This window comes from Mycteria americana, chromosome 3 (genome assembly GCF_035582795.1).
Source record: "Mycteria americana isolate JAX WOST 10 ecotype Jacksonville Zoo and Gardens chromosome 3, USCA_MyAme_1.0, whole genome shotgun sequence".
In the NCBI taxonomy this organism is placed as follows: domain Eukaryota; kingdom Metazoa; phylum Chordata; class Aves; order Ciconiiformes; family Ciconiidae; genus Mycteria; species Mycteria americana.
Genome location: NC_134367.1, coordinates 37,552,218 through 37,570,420, shown reverse-complemented (window position 1 = coordinate 37,570,420; position 18,203 = coordinate 37,552,218). Strand labels below are relative to the sequence as shown.

The 18,203-nt window shown below is 36.2% G+C and overlaps 1 protein-coding gene across 4 annotated transcripts in view; it reads left to right on the top strand.

Moving 5' to 3' along the window:
• Positions 1-18,203, top strand: part of PHIP (PHIP subunit of CUL4-Ring ligase complex) — a 117,241-nt gene that overhangs the window by 84,209 nt on the left and 14,829 nt on the right. For all 4 annotated transcript variants that reach the window (XM_075498239.1, XM_075498238.1, XM_075498237.1 and 1 more), the window contains 10 exons: positions 559-635; positions 1,388-1,619; positions 4,879-4,998; positions 8,601-8,708; positions 9,116-9,240; positions 9,445-9,527; positions 14,231-14,342; positions 14,556-14,617; positions 15,938-16,093; positions 18,043-18,163. In XM_075498239.1, the coding sequence (XP_075354354.1) occupies positions 559-635; positions 1,388-1,619; positions 4,879-4,998; positions 8,601-8,708; positions 9,116-9,240; positions 9,445-9,527; positions 14,231-14,342; positions 14,556-14,617; positions 15,938-16,093; positions 18,043-18,163 (1,196 nt within the window). The remainder of the gene's footprint in view (positions 1-558; positions 636-1,387; positions 1,620-4,878; positions 4,999-8,600; positions 8,709-9,115; positions 9,241-9,444; positions 9,528-14,230; positions 14,343-14,555; positions 14,618-15,937; positions 16,094-18,042; positions 18,164-18,203) is intronic.

Genomic DNA, 18,203 nt, shown 5'->3' with positions numbered 1-18,203 from the left:
CCTATCAGTATGGTCACTGGCTCTAGGTGGCCCTGCTTGAACAGGGAGATTGGACAATGGGACCTCCAGAGGTCCCTTCCAGCCTCAACCATTCTGTGCTTCTGTAGCTACAGTGGGGAAATGAGTAATAAGAGTATATAAAGTTCGTACTGGGTTTTTGTTTGATACTAATTGAAAAGATGTGGAAATACTACATTAAAAGGGGTGGGAAATAATTTTCAAAAAGGTAAGCTAGCCTTTTTAATGGAGATTGAGAAGCACTCAGGTCTCCACTGGCTATATGTTAAAAAAAAAAAATGTTGCTCTACACTGTGTATGTGCCCAAGCATGGATATTTTCTTACTTCTTTTCATTTAATTAAGTCCATTAAAATAAAGTAAGTATCTGCAAACTAAAATGCCTTTTTAAAAACATGAAGCTTTTATAATGCTATAAGTTTATAATACATACAAAGCCTAGAACAGTCTTAGTCATATTGTCATGTATTATAACTTTTTTGAGTTCCAAAGAAAATGCTTTCTTTTTCCCTGGCCCCACCCCACCCCCCCACCTTGTTAGGAAGGAGAAGTAGCTGTTGCCAGTGGTGGAACATCAGAAGATGATGAAAGAGCATGGCACAGTGATGGCAGTTCTAGGTAAGTGACAGTATACCTTACAGAGAAGAGTCCTGCTGGTAAATTTTAAATAATCTTCTCTGTAAACAGTTAATTAGTAGTAACTAAAACTTGTGCACATTTCGAAGAAAAGATGAAAAAGAATTTAAAACTTTCAGGATTTCATTTTCAGCTATATTACTAAATAAAATTTAGGGAAGGTTTCGTCCTTGTTTGCCGGAAGCAGAATTGTTTCCAATTGGTTTTGCAGGAGGGTTATTCTTTGCAGGCACACACATGCTTCAGGCATGTATTAGCAGTTTCCTGTGACTGTCAGTGTGAGCTGTGTGACTGCCTCTGCTGACCCTTGGTTTGAAATTAGAGAGCAGAGATTGAGGTAGCCTCAACCTATCCTTTGTTTCTTCTTTAGCAGATTTCTTTTTTGTTAACTTTTGTTCAAAGCTATTCAAAAGCAGAAGTCCTGAGAACAATATCCAGACTTTAACATGTGTCATCTTGAGTTGACCAAGTGAACAGTGCATTTACTTCTAGTGATCCTAGAAGTTAAGCTTCTTACAAGACTGATTGATCCCAAGGCTTTTGGTTTACTACCATTGAAATTGTAGGTAGAATATAGGGTTTTAGGCACTGGTTTTAACTATTAAAATATTGTGATTATCTAGACTGTTAACTATACTCTTGTTTTGGGTTGTATTCTATAATCCAATGCACTCTGAATTGCTTTTTAACTTTTGGTTTTTAATTTCTTTTTTTCTTTGGCATATCATATGTAGTGACTACTCTAGTGATTATTCTGACTGGACAGCAGATGCAGGAATCAATCTGCAACCACCAAAGAAAATTCCTAAAATTAAAACAAAGAAGGCAGGAAGTAGTTCAGAGGATGAAGAAGGACCTGAAAAACAAAAGAAGCAAATTAAAAAGGAAAGGAAAAAAGGGATTGAGGAGAAAGATGGACCATCAACATCACCAAAGAAGAGGAAACCCAAAGAGAGAAAACAAAAGGTTAGATGTTCTTTGTATATTACAGGATGCTCACTCCTACTGTCTCAGAAAGAATTAGAGGAATGATTGTTACGTATACAACTTAATATTGTCTAATTTGAAAACACATCATAACTTTTACTTAGTAATAAATTATAATTACTGATTCTTGTAAGTCAAATGATAGATTGCTGTAATGATATGCTTTCTAAATATGATGCATTTCACTTAAGGAACACCTCTAATGTCCTTAACACCGTCTTTTCTCAGACCAGAAACTTCCTTTCTATGGATGTATTGAGTATTGGTATAACATGTGCCTGTATTTTTTCAGCTGTACTGACTGTCTCCCCACTTAATTGCAATTTCTTTTAGGTCTGCACAATCATGTCATTTTTTTTCTGTCAATTCCACAATATATGATATTTGCATTATGCTTGCCATTATACTTCCATCAAGGGGAATTTCACTTGATCAGGGTTTTGTTGTTGTCTGTTTGTGTTTTGTTTCCTTTCTAATATAAGCATGCCATTCCAGTTTAGATCAGTACAGGGAAATTTTTAGTGACTTTTGTTATTTTCAGTACGTTGTGGTTTTTTGAGAGTTTGTTTTGGTTTTAATTAAGTGTTAGATCAGAAAACTTGGGTGGTTCATTCTTTCTTTACAGAGACCGGAAGTGATGTATCTGGTAGATGCTAATTGCTTTTATAAGCTCATAGCTTCTATTTTTGCAATACCCAAGGAAACCAACTGTATCATCTAAGTAACTAAAGAACTGTATTTTGTTTATTTATAAGATCAGGAGTCCTCAGCATTCCTTAAGATCATTATTTCAGCATTTTGGCCCTCATTAGAAGGCAGACTGACAAACAGCTGTGTTAATATGCAGGTTGGCATATTATCAGCTTCACTGTGAATCTTTGGTAAGACATGCAGGATGTTAGGTGGTAGTCTTTACTCTTTGATTAGGCTACTTTTTGTTTATTGTATGCAGTTGTTGGTTGTAGTGTCAATACTAATATCTTGGTATTTACACAGTATGAAACCAGAAGAAGGTATGAGATCAGGAAAATAAATGGTGGTTTGGGGTTTTTTTTTATGGTTGAAAGCTCTAGTTTAGCTTTTTATTATAAAATGCAAGACTGGCTGACAGCCTAGTATTTCCACTTGGATTAAAGCTGAACTGAGTGTTTTGGGAATCTTGCATCCATTTTGGTCCCAGTTATCGAGATGCAGGAGGTCTTTGATTCCAGAAATATCAGACTTAGATATTCCAGATTTTTAAAGATGGCCTCCTCCGTTCTTGAATCACAAGAAAATATTAGGCTGGAAGGAATATCAGAAAATCATCCCCCTTCCCTCTCCCCCTAGGTAGGATCAATTATACCTGTCATTCCTGACAGATGTTTGTCTTCGAAGTTCCTTGTGGTGGAGATTCTGCCTCCTTACTGGGCAGAGCTCACAATCCTTACTGGTAGAGAGTTCTTCCTGTTTCCTGAACCTGAATCAAAATTAGGGGTTTCCATTGAGGAAAGAAGTTTTGACCATCTTTGTAGCCATGCACAGAATCTTAGGAATTAAGAAAGGAGTTGAGAAAGAATGTCATTCTTCTCTATTAATGCGTGGGCTGTTGAGATCTTGAATGGTGCTTACATTTCTAATCCCCTTCCACCAAAAGTCAATCTAAAAAGTGATACAGCAGTGAAGAAGGGCAAGAAAGGAGCACACAGGAAGATCAAAGGGTACAGAATATTTTTTTATTTGGGGCAGACACAAAGAGGTTGACTCTTAGAAGGGAGAGAGTTTGGAGGAGATATGATAAAAAAGCTTTTATAAAACTACAAATGGTTTAGAAATGAATAAATGCAGAATGATTTCCTTCCTTATTTTGTTACAGTGAGATGTAACACCCAATGACGCAAACATGAAGCTCAAAAGAGAGCCCTTTCCCCATTCAACCCCCACCCCCTGAAAGGAAACAAAAACCTCAAACCACCTGAGCATGTAATCAGGTTGTGGAACTAATTACTAAAGGATTTAGTAGAGTTTCAGAAATGATTAGACACATTCACTGGGACTAGTCTCTTCCTGGTGATTAACTGTGATGGCCTGAGTTCAGGCTTGGCTTCCAGGGCGTCTTAAAGTGATTATTAATGTGTGAAGTTACAACAAGGGAAGATTTTGTGTGTAAAGGCTATTTCTTACTACCTTCCTATAATTCACCAATGAGCTAGACAGACTTTGCTCTGACGCAGTGCATCAGTTTTTCACAAGATAGACCTGCTTGAACCTGAAAGTCCACGAGGTACTTCTGTGTCAGTGATTTATTGCAATGGAAAGGTTCTGTTCTGATTTTGTTTGTTTGTTTGTTTTTAACTGTGTGTATGCTTTTTCCTGTGGGAAACAATGGCACTCCAGTGATGCACTCAAAGCATTTCCCATCCTGATGAAACCACATTTGAATTTGTGCAATGGAGTTACACTTGGGAGTATCCCATTTGCAGTCCAGGGATGCAGGGTCTTCCATCAGTGGCTATATGGAGTAGATTTCTGTACAGCAGTCCAAGGTTGTTTTCTACATGTGCACAAGATGCTGTTTGAAAATTTGAACCTTGCTTGGATGGTTGTACAAAAACCTGCTTTATCTGGCCTGTTAGGTATAGACATGCAGCGTGCACCAGCAACTGCGGTGAGCTTGCTTACTTACAGATAAATGATCTGGGCATACAATCTGAAAATGCAGTTCCACAGCACATTGTAGTGGATATGCTAGTAGGTAATGTGAATGTGCCCAATCCGGGTCATTGCCACAGGCTTTACCTCTGTTTATGTTCATTAATATCTTCCTCCTCATTTTTCGGGGTTCCTTAATTGGAGGCAGCTGTGTAGTTGTAGTGGCTTATGGGCCAAGGCAACTGTGTGAATTTGCTTAAAGAGAATAGCATATTTCAGTTTTATCTTTTTGGGCATGAGACATAGTAACTGGAATGTTAATAAATTCAGTCTTTGTTAGAAAAGCCCCACCATCCCAAAACAAACAAACTTTAAAAAAAAAAACCAAAACCAAACCCCAAACCACTTAGTTTTTCAGATTATTAACATTTTTGGTCTTGGTGTTACTGTAAGCAGTTAAGTAAGATTTATCTTCACACTGGCAATAATTTCTTTTTTACATATACTTAAGAAATGGCAGTTGACTTTAATAAAACACTTCCCACAATACAAGGCTTCCCTAAATGTTAGTTTATTCTTATTGATCTTCTGTGTGCCTTTTCTTCAGAGGCTGGCTGTAGGAGTTCTGACAGAAAATGGTTTGACACTGGAAGAATGGCTGCCTTCAGCATGGATTACAGACACTGTTCCTCGTCGGTGCCCATTTGTGCCACAGATGGGCGATGAGGTATTGTAGTTTTTCCCTCTGTGTTCTTGCTTCTTTCAGCTTGTTTTTGCCTTTTTTTATTTTCATCTGTGTATTTTTTCCAGAGATTTAATACCCTTTATTATCAGAATATTTTGGATTTTCTTCAAAACATTCTTTGATCTGGCTAAAATTTGCTTTCACTTCCTTTAGTCTTTCCCATACTTAAAAAATATTCTGCACAGTGTTGCTTTGACTTTTTTTATTCCATGCTGTTGCAGTAACATTCCTTCTTGTACTATGTTCAGTGTGTTATATGACACATGTATACAAGCTGTGTGAGATGCTGTATCTAGTGAAACTACTCCTTAGTTGTAGAGCATCTTGTACGCTGAAAAGTAGGTAAGAAATGAAGTCCGAATTTAAGTAGTTTGCAAAACTGCAGTTTGGGACTTGAAGTAAAAACCAGGAATTAAATGAGGGTAGGGGTTTGTTTGTGTTTCTTTTTAAAATTAATTTATTCTGAAGAAAATCTGTAATATTGTCCTTTTCACTTGTGTTTCTGATACCAGAAAACTTCTGCTGGTCTCTTACAACAGAAAACTACAAGAGACGTTTCGTATATATGTATTTTATACAAACTAGACTGTAAACACTTTGTAAACATGGCCCAGATGTCTCAAAATACAGTAGCAAAGGGACACCCACCAGTTTTCTACTTTAAAATATATAGCATGTGAACATTACAATGAATTGTATGAGTAAGTGGTATGCGATAGAAGGCAATCTTGAAAATGAGAGTCTGTGTATGTTTCCTAAAATCCCCTCAGGTTAAATCAGCGGAAATAGCTGGCTTATGCTGTAATGTGTAATCTGTTGGCTCTTCAGGGAGCAGCGCGTTTCTGAGGTACTAAACAGTTCTTGTGTAGTTCACACCTTCAGAATGCAGTTGGAGAAATACTTGACATGGTGGCCAAGCTGATTAACTTTGGTCTTGAGCTAGAGCTGTTTGTAGGTACCACCTTAGAAACTGAATCAGGAGCAGAGGTTGCATGTGCAAGCAGGTTTGTTTTTACTGGATCACTTCACTGATGCAGTTCAGAGCACAGCTATGCAAAAATTACATCGGCATCGCTAGTGAGTGAAGGAAGGAGCACTTTTAAGTCAAGAGTTGCAACTGGAGAAAATGCTTATATATTTATACCCTCCAGTAAGCATGTTTTGAAGACTGTGCCATTCAAAAGATCGGGTCCAAATAAATATACTTGGTGCCTGATACAAACTGGATACAGTGAAGCAGCCAAGGATTTATCTGGATGTTATGACCTAGGAGACTTTAACATCGTATCGGTTTAGTAAGATAAACTGGTGTATTTGGTTTGGCACCTGCTGAACAGCTCGTGCAGTGTGTACCAGGAATGTCTAAGTAGGCTGCATTCTTTTGCTGAAAAATATCTTATATTGGTGAACAGGAAATTTCCTGTCCTGTGCCTAGAAAGTAGGAGTAGTTGCACCGATAGAGAGTACATTTATAATCAAGCTGCTCTGTCAAAAATTCCATCTCTGATACTTGCCCTCCTCAGATATGCTTAAGATGTGAAAAGAAGCTATTCATCTAGAAAGTTACTTTTGAGATCGGATATAAAAGATCACTTTAGTTAGAGAAATGTGATGAGAAGAGGTCTCGTGTGGCCTTCGAACATTGTGGTGGATGGTTGGTATGTTTTATAAGATTTGGGAGGAGAGAGATTTCAAATTTGTTCTCTTACAGCTGTACAAACAAGTAAGAAAAAACAGTAGTGCTATATTTAGTTATACTCAGTGCATAAGAATAGCACATACCATCCCTTTTCCCTTTCTGAATACTGCCATTTACAGACCTTTGTCATGTGTCTTGAGGAACAGTGGAAACACACCAGAGAGATGGGACTGCAATTTCCCTGTCTGATTATCGAAATACAATGCATATTTGTTGGAGTATTCTGCCATTAACACGACAAGGAACAGTTTTGTCTGGGTACTACAACAAACATGCAAGAATTTATCAAGATTAAAAATATAATTTCTTGGAAAAAGGCATAAATTATTTTTTCTACAGATATCTTTCTAATTTGTTCTTCTGACAGAAGATGCGGTGCTTAGAGCCATTTACAAAATAAAAACGTTTCACTTCTGTAAACAGTGGCTTGAAATTATGTAGTAGTTTAGCAGAAACAGTAAGTGTAGGAGGAATTGTTTGTAGCCTGTGCCACTAAGTAGATTTTTTTGTTTGTTTTGATTCACTGGAAGGTATGGGAACAATTGTCACAACATTGAAAGTGTAATTTAAATTGGCATTATTTTAGATCTGTCTCTCAGTAGCCTCTGTTCCTTTTCCTGCCAGTTAGATTCTGATAGTGCACAGGAGATTCTCACTGGTTTTGTGCCTTCTGTAACTACTGTGCATTTTTTTTCCCTATGAGGATATTGTACATGTTGAATACTCTGAAAAACAAGAGTTTAAAAAAAAAATTGTGGTGCTGAGTCCTTCTCCATTTAAAAAAAAAAAATTGCCATGTGACATGAAAAAAGTTCAGTAACTGTTAATGTAGAAACTGGACAGACGTGTTTATAATGTTTTATGATACAACAGTTTTGGAAAGTATGTGGAAATACAAATAGTGTGTTTATTTGTATAAATGTATTGTAAAACTTACTGAGGGCTTTTCACTCTGCTTTTTCTGTTGTGTTAGACCTTTACATTTAAGCTATTGTTCCCTCATTCTACTTGATGGAATCCCATGATTATGGCTTGGGGCACTTTCAGAGGATTTTTTTAATTTGGAATGCATCATACCTGGAATACAGCTGTTTATCAGATATTTGTTCTAATTAGTTTGAGGAACCTCTGTTTCGCATTTCAGATACATTCCTTGAATATATGTTTAGGGTTTTCAGCTTACTAATTCATTACAGTGATGGTTTATAACAAAAACATTCATCCACGTGGTATCATATACAGCAGGATCAAAGTAAAACTAATACGACTCTGGATGTCTGAACCATGGAAATTTATAGTGGATGGATTTGAAAGTTTTTAATAAGCACTTGAAATGTCTATTTTCAGTTTGTTCCTGTCTTTTGTTAGGCTGTTTGTTTGATGGTATGGAAGTGAACACCAAAATCTTACCAGAACAATAATAACAAACAGCTGCATTTTCCTTCCAGAATATATTTCTTGTTCAAAACAGATAAATTAGCCAGAATTTAGTGATACTTGATTGTCATCTTAGGGCTGTCCTACAGTGATGAATAACTGGCTGGATTAGTGGAATTCATGTTACTGTCATTGAATTGTTCTATAGTGCAATGATAAATAGATGGTTTTGTTACTGATTTCATTTTGGTCTCACGTGTATAATTTAGGATATTTTGCTCATAGGGAAAATGGTGTTCTAAGTCTTTCCTGCTTTTTCTGTAAATGTTTCTATATCTGCTTTAATTGCCCACCACTTAATTTTTTTGAGAACCTGTGATTTTGCAGGAAAACAGAGTGGAAAAAAGCTGATGATAAAATAGAAGGTACACACATTGTATGGCAGTGATATGCTAGCATTTCAACTCCTCAAAGTCTTTCTTAGATAACTGTCACATTTCACTTCTAGGTCTACTATTTCCGACAAGGTCATGAAGCATACGTTGTAATGGCTAAGAAGAACAAAATATATAGTATTAATCCCAAGAAACAACCATGGCATAAAATGGAATTACGGGTATCACTTCTTTTTCATTTTTGTTTGGTATCTTAATATTAAAAAAAGTTTGGAAACTAACTGAAAGAAGCTTCTTGATACAGATGTTTGTAATGTTGGGCTCTTAAAATATTAAGGGGAAAAAGTTAACTTAATAAATAGTCAAATGAAATCAGACCTTAAACTGTACTTCTTTTTGCATCTGCTTGAGCAAGATGAGCTGGTTAGACTTCATAGCACAATATTTTTCAGATAAGTTACATTGTGAAATAATAGTTTGTTTTAAAAGACTAAATTTCAGATACTTGATTTTTGACATGTTCTGGCAGAAATCTGGTCTCTTCAGTATATCCATATTTTCATGTTTCAGAAAGTTGTTATAGTCATCTTAACTTCAGTGATGGTACATAACATTTTGTTTATTCCAGGAGCAAGAGCTGATGAAAATAGTTGGGATTAAGTATGAAGTGGGATTACCTACTCTCTGCTGTCTTAAACTAGCTTTTCTTGACCCTGATACGGGTAAACTAACTGGAGGATCATTCACCATGAAGTAAGGAAAGCAATAGTATATTCAAATTTGGGGCTTTTGCGGGGTGGGGGGGTGCGGTTGAAAGTTAAGAGATAACATTAATGTTGTGACTTGAGCTTTTGCTTTTGAAGTGTTGAATTCAAAGTGTTGATTTTTTATGTAAGTGCTTTACTTTATGCTTTTGCTGTTTTATCGCTTAATAGTTGTGTGTTCTGTTGTAATTAGGTACCACGATATGCCAGATGTCATAGATTTCCTAGTTCTGAGGCAGCAGTTTGATGATGCAAAACATAGGCGATGGAATATAGGTGAGTTGTGTGGGGAGTTTTGGTTTTTTGTTTTTCTAAGTGTCTATGTATTTTCATGATAACTTATTAAAAAGTAGGTTATGGTAAATAAATCCTAATACTGTGCTGAAATCGGAGAATAAGCTCTGTCCATATTTGGATGTGGAGTCCTACTTTGTCCTTAACTGAAGCTACAGCAAGCAAACAAAATATTGAAGGCTATCTGTAAAAGAAGGTGCAAAGAAAATCTCAGTCGTGTGTTTGCAGAGAGGAATGAAGAATACTTTCTAGAAATGTGATGTTTATTGGTAACTGATAACTTATTGTAGCCTATATAGTGCCTGTGTCTCTCTTTTTTTGTGTTGAAGGCCCTCTTACAACTGCATTGCTACTAGAATTCTCCCCCACCCCCCCCCAGTTTCTGGAATTTCTTCTGGAAATATGGAAACATCTTCTCCATCATTTGAAATTTATGATCTCTAGATTGTACAGAGAGAATGCGCTTCCCCTCTCTTTATACTTGTTTGAATTCTGTTCTAAACCCTGTATGGTTTAGCTTCACTGAAATTATGTAATTATAATTCACTGCTGTGTGATGTGGGGATGTTTTTTATTTGTTTTACTTTGCCTGTGGTCAGTTATTTCAAAGTGTTGGATACTGGAGAATGTGCGTGACAGGCATGTCTTCCAGTCAGATCTATTTCCTAGTCATCTTTTCCATATGATAACAAAGATCACCTTTTGACAATGAAATCTTAACTAGGGGGAGAGAAAGCTGCATTATGACAAAATGATCCTCTAAGGTGTTGGGTTTTTTTCAGGAGGTCAGGAAATACATGTGTGCTCATTCATAAGAACAGCCTTAGATTGTCCCTGAAACTTAAAAGATTAAGAAAGTACTACTGATTCTTCAGAGTTCAGGATGAACTCTGTTGCCCTAAGAGAGAAGTTTGTATGTGGTGCCATGTTGACAGAATTATAGGCACCATTAAGTCCTTTCCAGTATCTCAGTATATTCTGTGAAGTGACATGCTCCCGAAAGTGAAACACTGATAGCCTGCCTTTTTTTTTTTTTTTTTTTTTTAAAAAAAAGGAGGTCTCAATGTTAAAGACATTTTCTGTAAAGTAGCAGTGATTACTGTACCAACTCAATTCCTGCAGTTCTTCTATTCAGGTGCTATGGCTAGCGTGTACACAGCTGACTTGGCAGCATTTCTTGCCACTTCAGGCAAAGCATCATATAGGAGAACAGAGGATTTTAATGCAAGAACATGATGGTGTATCTGATTGCCTGTGTAGAAACAACTGATACAACACAGGTTTCTGCAAATATGCTGCTTCCTTAGTCTGTATTTGCTGTTTTCAAAATGCTGTCCTCTCCTAAGTTCATTGTAGCTAAGTAACCTGAAGAAGTGACACAGCTGGATGTTAAAAGCGCTTTTTTTTTTTATTGTTTCTTACCTGACTTTTCTGCCAGGAAAGATGAATTGATCTCCTGTCCTTTGATGTACATCATGATATCCTTGCTTAGGATGTGTGCCTTAGCAATACGTGTATAAATTACATGGTGCCTTATTAGTAAGTTCCATATCATCTCATACTTTATGTTGTCCAAAAAGACAGCTAGTCTTCAATTCTGTAGGGAATTTGGTAAACACCCTAGGCTTATGACTCAATAGGAAATGTAAACCTCAATTTCTTCTTTTAAAGATCATTTCAGTTAAAAGATACGTTAAGAGACAAGACTGGTCAACAACTACTAATCTGTCACCAAGCTTTGCTCTTTCCTGGTGGTTATGGATCTGTGGTACCGTCCTCCTCTGCCATGCCGTAGTGTTTTCCCACAAGATCACGGCAGTAGAACTGCCATACCTTGTATGTGAACAGCGTAGCCAGAAGTCATCTGTCAGCGGTCATGATAGAAATCCAGGAGTAGAGGAGGGACTTTGAAACGTTACCCTTGCTGCTCTCAAGACTGAGCACAGGTAGCATCTCCTTCCTGGGCTGGCAACTCTTTCTAGAAACGTGCAGTGTGGAAAGAATCAGAGCTACACAAAAAGTATTGAAAGTGCCAGAACCTTTTATCAGGCCTTCAATGTAAATAATGTTGAGTTTCAGGCCAGTAGTGTCTAATACCAGCTTGTAACTCTGACAAGTGTGTGTTAGACTTCATTCTTCAGTTCTGCTTTTGGGTGGTAAAAATAGTGGTAAAAATAGTCTCCTTCTTTGAGACCATATGAAATGCTAAAGCGGAGATAGCAAAGACACTGCTGTTAAAACTGTTACAGCTCTTCCAGGAGCCTTGCAGAGTGTTACCCTGCTTTCTACGTTGACACTTTGGCTATTTTACTAGTGTACGCTTCTGTACTTGGAACAAATCGTGCACTGTTTTGTTGCAGTGTGGAACACAATATAAAAATGTTCCTTGAAAGTAGTTCATATTTTCTACCAGGATAAGGAGAAATGCCTTAGAACTGTACATGAAACTGTTCCTGAGTATCTAACCATGTGAATCTGAAGTCCCCAAGATTTACCTGATATGCTCACATCTTCTGAACTTTCACCATAGCTCTTCATCAACAAACTGATATTTTTTTCATGTCACGCAGTTGCTGGTTTGTCTTCTCAGGACTACTGTTACTATCTTTCCTTATTCCTCTATGATGTCTGGCACTTAGCCTACAAATCAATATTTTTATAACTACTATTTGGAGAGTCACTGGATATGAAATTTTCTGACTCCACTTTAAGTCATTAAAACATTGATCTTTTAACCAATAACAATCTTTGGTGTTTTGGTGGGGTTGGGTTTTTTTTGTGGTGGGTTGGGTTTTTTTTGTGGTGGGTTGGGTTTTTTTTGTGGTGGGTTGGGTTTTTTTTGTGGTGGGTTGGGTTTTTTTTGTGGTGGGTTTTGTTTGTTTTAGGCAAGATTATTTGCTTATCTATGATATTTATGTTTTGTAATATTAAATGTATATTAATGTATGAATCCTTTCAGAAATAACAAACTTACAAAGTTTGAGAAGTGACAGGTTCTTATTTCTACTCAGATTCTATTTATTGCACATCTATGTCTTATTATAGTTTAATTACAAGATTAATACTTGGGCTAAAAGCTATTCCAGTAGGATTCCTGCAGCTTTAGCTGTATGTCTCAGACAGGTGTGCATACCTGTCTCTTACATAGCAGCCACTTGAAGTTCAACATGCATTTTGTATTTTCATCAAGGTAATGTAATCTGGTGATACACAGTTCTGGAAAATTATGCTAAATCCTTCTTCTAATCAGAATTTTTGGTCTGCTGTCTGCATAGATGAGGTGACACAGAGGACACTGGAAAAATAGTGATTCAAGAGATTGTTCTGTGGGCTTTTTCAGTCATGTTGTTTTCCACTTTAGCACTCTGTCCATTGGAATGCTGTGGCTCTTGAGAAATCGGAAGCAGCTGCCCGTATACACTCCTTTAAGTGGTTTTGATCTGCCTGATGTTCAGCCCCATGAAAGCACTCACAGTTGTACCTACACACATTTCTTTGTAAAACTGATCACTAGGAATGCCATATTGGGAGACTGTACTTTAAGAGCTCTTCAGAATAATTTATTCCTTTAAAATAACGCATCAGCCCTTATTTAGATTTTTGATCTTGCATTTCAGATATTTCTGGTATACTTGGTTCTATTACATTCAGCACAAGTAGAACTATTAGTGGAAGCTTTGTAATTGTCCTAGAATTACTTGCAATTCATTAAATAAAAAAAAAAAGTGCCGTAAAGAAAGCGGAACGTTTTTGAGAATATATTTACTTCCTATTAATTCAGACAACTGCAGCAAGCATTTGGGCAGAGTGGATGTATTGAAATAGAACAAACATTGCAGCAGTTGAGAAAGTGTGCGTATATTCAAATCCCATGAAAACAAAAATGTGCAGTTCTTGGAATCTTCAGACTTAAATTACATTTGTTGTTGTATTGAGTGAACTGAATACTTCACTAAAAATTGTTTCTAAATTCTGTGGCGTGTGTTATAGAAAATGTTAGAATTTATGATGGCGTGTAATTACATGTATTCTCACGTGTAATTTTTTTTTTTTAATAATGCTTCTGACCTTTTTTCTCAGCTAGGCGAATGCTTTGCAGTAGTGAAACCATTTTGAGTCGTAGTAAATTACTTTGCTAACCTTTTGAAGAAGCTTTCATAAATTTTATTCTTTTATCAGTCAGATTGCCTGCACAGTAAAGGGAATGAACCTCTGAGTTACATTTGGGTAGCTGAAAAAGCATCTCAAAAACTAAGGAGGAAGAGCTCAGCAGCATGTAAAATATTCCCCGTACAAAAGTGTCACAGTGCTCAGTTATTTTAGGATAGCATGTAGTGTTTAATGCAAGTAGACTTGAGTCTTACAGTTATAGCACTGAAATCTTACCTTTTATATTAAATAAAGAAATAAATTAATATATACAGAATATGTAGATAGATTTGCAAATCATTAATTGGGTTTTTTTAATGCCGTGTTAACTTTCATTTTGGTTTAAAAGCAGCCTTCAGAAAGAATTTAATAATATTTTTTTTAAAACTTAGTATAACTCATGTTTCCCTGTTCATGCTACAAGTGTTCAAAAGGATTTCTGTATTTGAGATCAAGCCAAAGGTATCTAAAAACTGCTTTTCTTGGGAGGAGTGGGGTGCCTTGTATTGATGAAATTATTTTGTGTTCTTTCCTAGGTGATCGTTTCAGGTCAGTGATAGATGATGCTTGGTGGTTTGGAACAATTGAAAGCCAGGAACCTCTTCAGCCTGATTATCCTGATAGCTTATTTCAGTGCTACAATGTCTGGTTAGCAAATTTATCTTCAATCTTGTATTTTAATTAGTTATTTCATTTGAAGTACTGACTGAGCAACTTGCTTTCATTAAATTCAGTCCTGAATCTCACTGTACCAGTTTATTATAATACTCTGTGGTATACAAATAAGTTATGTTACAAACATTAAGTAATTACATTGTTGAAGCAATATTAGTAGTTAATTTAAATGTGGTTATTTTTAAGCTGGGACAATGGTGATACTGAGAAGATGAGCCCTTGGGACATGGAGCTGATACCAAGTAATGGTATGGTACATTAATAATATAATTTGCTTTAAGAGTGTATTTAAAGAAGAAAAAAATATTATATGGTTTTACCTAAATAATCCTGTTTCTCTTGGGGAGTGGGCGGAAGGCCCACAAACCAGTTGCATTTGAAGAACATTCTTAAATAATTATTAAAATAAAGTGGATCAAGATAAATGAACTGCAAAAAAAGAAAACATACAGCCACACTTAGACAAACTAAGTGTATGTTGGAAATAGACAGAAATGTTACAAAAACTTATAACAGATGATGTACAGTTAAAGTTAACTTTTTGTACAGTTAGGGAGGATTGAAGATAAACCTGTGCCCTATGTCAGCTTTGAGGAAACCGGCTGCTCTGAGACCTGTCAGCATGCCTGCAGACATTCAGTGCATTGAAGATGCAACATGCACCTGTGACATAGTTTGGTAATAGTAGGATTTGCACCCTGTCTGGCCCAGCGCGTGTGGCAGAAAGACGTGCTGCAGAGTGGACAGCATAGCATGGGCACTGTTCACAGACAAGAATGTAGTATTTCTTCTTTCCTCACTTTTTTTTTTTGAAGATTTCATAAAAGTCTGGTTAAAAAACAAAGTAGAATCAGCATTTTTTCCTTGTGTTTTCTAGGAAACATTTTATAATATTGTAACCAAACCTGAACGTGATTTTTTTGCTGTATCCACAAATACTGACTTGTTACACCTTCCTTTAAAAAAAAAAAAATTGATAAAGAGGAGCACTGGCATCACACTCTGAAAATCTGCTTTACATTATGAATTGTCAAAGTTGGTAGGTCCTCAAGAATGCTAGGGTGATGGCACTTTTAATTTGCTTACTCAGGAGCTCTGGTTTTAGCATTTGACTTCACAAAATTGGGACAAGGTGGAACCTGGAGAATGTTTTAGCATCAACATCAAAGTCATTATCTTAAACTCCATCTGAAAATCATCGACCATTCATTACCAAAATCATTTCTTTCCCAAGAATTTTGGTTTTTAAAAAAAAACAAACCAAAACACAAACTTTAACTGTGATAAAGGTTGGTTTTAAAATAAATTCTACAATTAGCCATTCAGAAGAGGATAAGTCTTGTTTCATGGAGGACTTGTACACCAAACTGCATTGTAAGGATTTAAATTTAACATACAACAATACACAGAAAGGATACTGGATGCATCCAAAATGTCTTTGAGCAGATCAAGAACTATGCATTTGTTTTGGTTAGTAAAATGATGTTACATATCTTTGAATTACAGGTATATGTATTACACAAGATACAAAGATTTATGTTTTACTTAGTTTTCATGTTACATTCTAGCTGTATTTCCAGAAGAACTGGGAACTAGTGTTCCTTTAACAGATGATGAACGTACAACGCTGCTCTACAAACCTCTGGATGGAGAATGGGGTTCCAGGATGCGAGATGAGGAGTGCGACAGAATTATTGCAGGGATAAACCAACTCATGACTCTGGGTAAATCCTGAATAATATGGGAAACGTTTTTGTGTTGTACTTTTCAGACTATGCTCATGTGTACTTCTGAAATTACAAAAATGAATGTGATAAAATACACCTTTTACCTCTTGATTAACTGGAACAAAACTTTCTCATTGCACATTTTAAAATTTTTCATATAGTGAGTACGTATAAAACCTAAATTTTCTCCTCTTTTCAAAGGTAACTATTGCTTTTCAGTAGATAGTTTGATACATGCTAGGGCTTTGGGTTTTACATGCTAAAAACAAGTACTTGACTTTTTTACTTTAGCTACCAGAATCTTTTGTTGGGGTTAAAATTGCAAACTTTATGATGAACCGAATATTAACTATATTACAGGCAGACAGGGGAAAAAAAAATCTTATATACTTACTTAGAGAATGGATACCTATGTGCAGATTTCCCCTGTATTAGCCATTTCTAATTCCTGTTTTCCCTCCCACGTTGTCTTAGTTGTGCAAAATGTTGAAGAAAAAGTAATTTATTAACTTACAAAAAGCTGCTTGCTATTTGGTTGTAGGGCAATTACTCTTTACAGGCAGCTTCTGAAAAAATAATTGTTAAAAAGTTTAACACATCACTGCAACATTTACATGATCAAAGATTGGTGTCTGAGATGGAGATTCATCAGTGAAATACAGGCTGAAACATACGTCTTTTGTATGTTTTGTGATGAGCAAACTGTTAAGTCAGCAATCTTAGGTTTTGGGGTAACAATGGTCATAAGTTAAATATATAAGTTGTCACAGATAATTTTTTTTTTAACTGATTTTTGAAGTACTTGAAGCAGGGCAAGACACATAACTCTCACTACTTCTGATACCTGAATGTCCCACATTATGGCTTCTTTGGTGACATACTGCATAAGAAGCTTCCCTTTGCTTTCAAAAGAAAGGAAACATCCATACAGTGTAGTAATCCATATTACAGAATTAAATTTTAAAAACTTGAGAGGAAGTGAAATTTAATTGTTCTCACTGTGTCGTCCAAGAGTAATGGCTTTACATTTTGCATTACATTGTATGGCATACTGCTTAGTGTGGGATTTAACTATAGCATATGTGGTGCATATCGGTACAAAGTAGCAGTTGCGAGAACATTCGTAAGAGTAAGTAAACAGCTTTTAGAAGATGAGCAGTCTGTTTAGCAACAACATATTTTCTGTTTTTAAAGACTTTGAGAGAGACTTTAAAGATTGTTTTATGTTTTTGTATTACAGTATTTTCCCTTGAGGTATAAAATGTTAGAATGATGTGTCTAAGCACTCATGATGCTTCTAAGCACAGGAGGAAAAAACCAAGTTTGTGTAGGTGCACAGACGTAAATTGTTCAGCAGTCTTCTAGCATTATGGTGGATTGGTTTTAGAAGGCTTCTTTGCTGTTAGGGACAGGAGATTGTGTTTCTATTTTGAGTGTGGATTTTCCCCATATCTTAATGAGATTGAAATAGTACTATAACTTTTACGGTAAGAATTTAATGCGTTGCTTTGTTTGAAGTTGGGAGAGTGGCAATATAAAACCAAATTAAATGCGCCTGTGTTGTAAATAACAATACTGAATTGCATGTCTTCATATATGTATAATTTATACATTTAAATCTACTTTTCAAATGTGTCTCTTGCATGTGCTTGCCATGTCTCTGAGGAGTGTGGTGCTTCATGCACAACAGAATAGGTAGTCACTGCCGTGATCGTACTCACAGCATACACCTCAGCAAGCACTTTTATATGTAGAATATCACAAATCGTTCAGAATATCTAGAGTGGTTATTGTTGTTGTTTTTGGGAAAGTGCTATGCATTTCAAACATGAAGTAGCAGCATATGTTGTGGAGGGTTGAATCTTGAAACTACTAAGGGACTTCTGTAGTATATAACTTTGGTTTTTTGGGGTTTTTTTTTCCTTTTCTCCTTTCATTCTGTCTAGATATTGCTTCTGCATTTGTGGCACCTGTGGATCTTCAAGCTTACCCAATGTATTGCACTGTTGTGGCATATCCCACAGACCTCAGTACCATTAAACAAAGACTGGAAAGCAGATTTTACAGGTAAGATCCAAGTTTCAGTTCCTGCTGTGAAATACTGCCA